Genomic DNA, 2675 nt, shown 5'->3' with positions numbered 1-2675 from the left:
GTCCTGAACCGACAACATTCAAATCCTAGTCTCCTGCACTAGCAAAATTGCCTTATATCACTGACTTCAATCAAATTTACAGGTGATGATTATCTTAAGTACTATTAGTACTATCTAATACTATTCTATGTTTGCAGGCTAAAAATTAAATAACATTTGGAATATTTTTCATCATTATACAACAGCTAAAGATAAATAGTTTCATTGACAATTCCAAATGTTTTCTCTTTTTCCTGCTAATTGTCTAGCTGAAAATATCATTTACACTAATGTTTCCCAGGTCTTTGGATTTCAAAGACAATTTCCTAAAACATATTTAGGAGCTAATATCAGCACCACTATTTTATTTTGTCAAGTGAGGACTTAAAAAAATTTACATCTACTTTTATTTCATTAAAGGAAGAATGCTTTAAACATTTCAAAAATAGGAAGGACTCAATATTGGAATAATGACAACTCATCTCAAAAAAAGAGAGCTGACATCTTTGTAACCACACTCATATGCATACTCATATTTCACTGTTGACCTGTAAAAATCGTCACAGACTGGTCTTGGCCCCCAGGTAAGTTTTTAGGAATGCTTTTGAGAATGACAAGTGTTGCCTGGCATTAATGTTCAGGGGTTGAAAGAGAAACTTGGAAATGGTCCTTGCTCTGAGAGTGACCTATCCTGGTCTCTAAGAGAGTGAATGTGGTTCATTTCCTGATGCCTTTCCTAAACTTTGCCTGCAAGCACATCATCAGGCACTAAATGTAAGCCAGCAAAAATGTACATGTAAGTGGCTGGTTGCTCGCTGACTTTGCAGGTACTCCCGATACATTTCAGGCCTCCTCTTTCTCTTGCATTCCCTACCTGTTAGTATTTAACTTGCTTTTGGTAGATACATCTTCAGCATCGGTGATCAGGTTACAACTTGAATCACTTGGCATGTGGGTTCTATGTGTATGTGTCAGGCTAATTTAAGTTCTAGATCTAGGCCAACCTCATCACAGCTGCAGGTAAGTTACTTGCTTCTACATTTTTCTGCTACAGGGCATCACCTCTGCAGTGCATCCCACCTTCAAGGTCCACAGTTTAAACAGCTGTTTCTGCCATGCCAAACAAAACAAAACACCCACAAAAACAAAATCAAACAATGAAACCAAACTTATGGTGATACAAGGGAAAAGAACGCTCCAAAAGAGAAACTAAGCTGGACTTCATCTGCCCCGCAAGTGTTCAATAAGAGATTGTTTATCGCGTGGCCAGATCTATTCTCAGGCAGCTAGTGGGGCATGATGAATGCTTATTGAAAAACAACTTGGAATCCTAAGGATTTCCATCCATTTCATTGTATAAGAAAGCAAAGACAAGTAACACTTAATAGCCTACCCTGACCACCAGGTTATAATCCTTAAATCCAGCCCAGGTGAAGTACTCCTTTATCCAGGCTGAGTGAAGAAATATTTTATCTCCTACAGCTGCATTCAAGATTTTCAAATATGGTCCAAAGTCCCAGGAATCCTTGTAAATTTTAGTTCCCTCTGGAGGTTCTATGATGCCCTTGCTTAAAGACACAAAGGCAAGAGAACAGTGGAAGAAAGAAAAAATAGAGTTAGTGCTGAAACTCAAAAAGTTAACCATACAAGTGGCTTTACAAGAGTTCAGATGACCCTCAGGGTCCAATAGAAGTACCTCAGGGGCCTTGTGAGGGGCAGGGCTCACCCCCGACCTAAACTAGAATAGTTCCTTCTAATTGTTAAGCATGATGGGTTTCTAAGCCATATTTTATCTGAAAATAAAAAAGCATATGCCTAGGGAAGAAAAGTTGGAAAACCACTGATGTGGATCCTTTGGGTCCAAAAACTGAATGGTGGAAATATTGAATATACTGTCATCAGATTGAATGTGGATCTCTGCTCACCCCTGCCCTGCCCTTCACCTCCACTAGAATATAAATTTGATTAAAATAAAAACCATGACTGGAGCATAAATGGGCTCAATAAATATTTGTTGAGCACATGAATGGCTTTAGCCTATCTTTGATATATATTCAGAATGTTGCATCTCTAATATATGGGTTCCTACTGTACTAATCAAACCACAGCTCACAGACACGTGGGCAATTTTATCATGAAACACCATCAGCAATGTGGACAACAGAGATCTCTGACATTCCTAGGGCTCTGTGCATCTAGGGTAAAGGTGGATCATTGCATGAAATGCAAAATCTTGAATTGTGAGAATAGAATAGGATGTGCTCTGGATAAGGGACGTATAGGGAGGGAAAAAGGCAGTCTAAAAGATTTGGTGAGAAATGGTAGGTCTCTATGTCCCTTTTCTCAAAACAACACTTTTAGTCCACTGTTTGCACAAAGCTACAAATGCACTGGTTTCTATAATAACTTACCTACCAAATCCTAAAGCTTCTGATTTCTAGATATATCTCAAATCTGCTTCTCCAACCCCTTACTCTGGTCTCAGTTTAGACCCTCACCAATCTCTTCCTGGATAAAACCACAGCCTCTCTGACTCTGGTTGTTTTCCCTGTAGCCTCTTCCCGTACATGCTTCTCTGAAAACTGAAATGGTTTTTCTAAAACACAATATGGTAATGTGCATTCTTTGCTTTAGAACTTTCTTGAGCTCTCTTAACTCACAGGCAAGTTCCTTACACTGTCTGAGAACGCCTTTTC

General features: G+C 38.9%; 1 protein-coding gene across 1 annotated transcript in view; it reads right to left on the bottom strand.

The window, feature by feature from the left end:
- Positions 1-2675, bottom strand: part of LOC105306888 (cytidine monophosphate-N-acetylneuraminic acid hydroxylase) — a 45750-nt gene that overhangs the window by 12369 nt on the left and 30706 nt on the right. Inside the window, exon 11 of the mRNA XM_011382164.2 lies at positions 1373-1547. Within this exon, the coding sequence (XP_011380466.1) occupies positions 1373-1547 (175 nt within the window). The remainder of the gene's footprint in view (positions 1-1372; positions 1548-2675) is intronic.

Source organism: Pteropus vampyrus, unplaced genomic scaffold (genome assembly GCF_000151845.1).
Source record: "Pteropus vampyrus isolate Shadow unplaced genomic scaffold, Pvam_2.0 Scaffold463, whole genome shotgun sequence".
In the NCBI taxonomy this organism is placed as follows: domain Eukaryota; kingdom Metazoa; phylum Chordata; class Mammalia; order Chiroptera; family Pteropodidae; genus Pteropus; species Pteropus vampyrus.
Note: the sequence above shows the minus strand (reverse complement) of the source record. Positions and strands in the feature narration are given on the sequence as shown.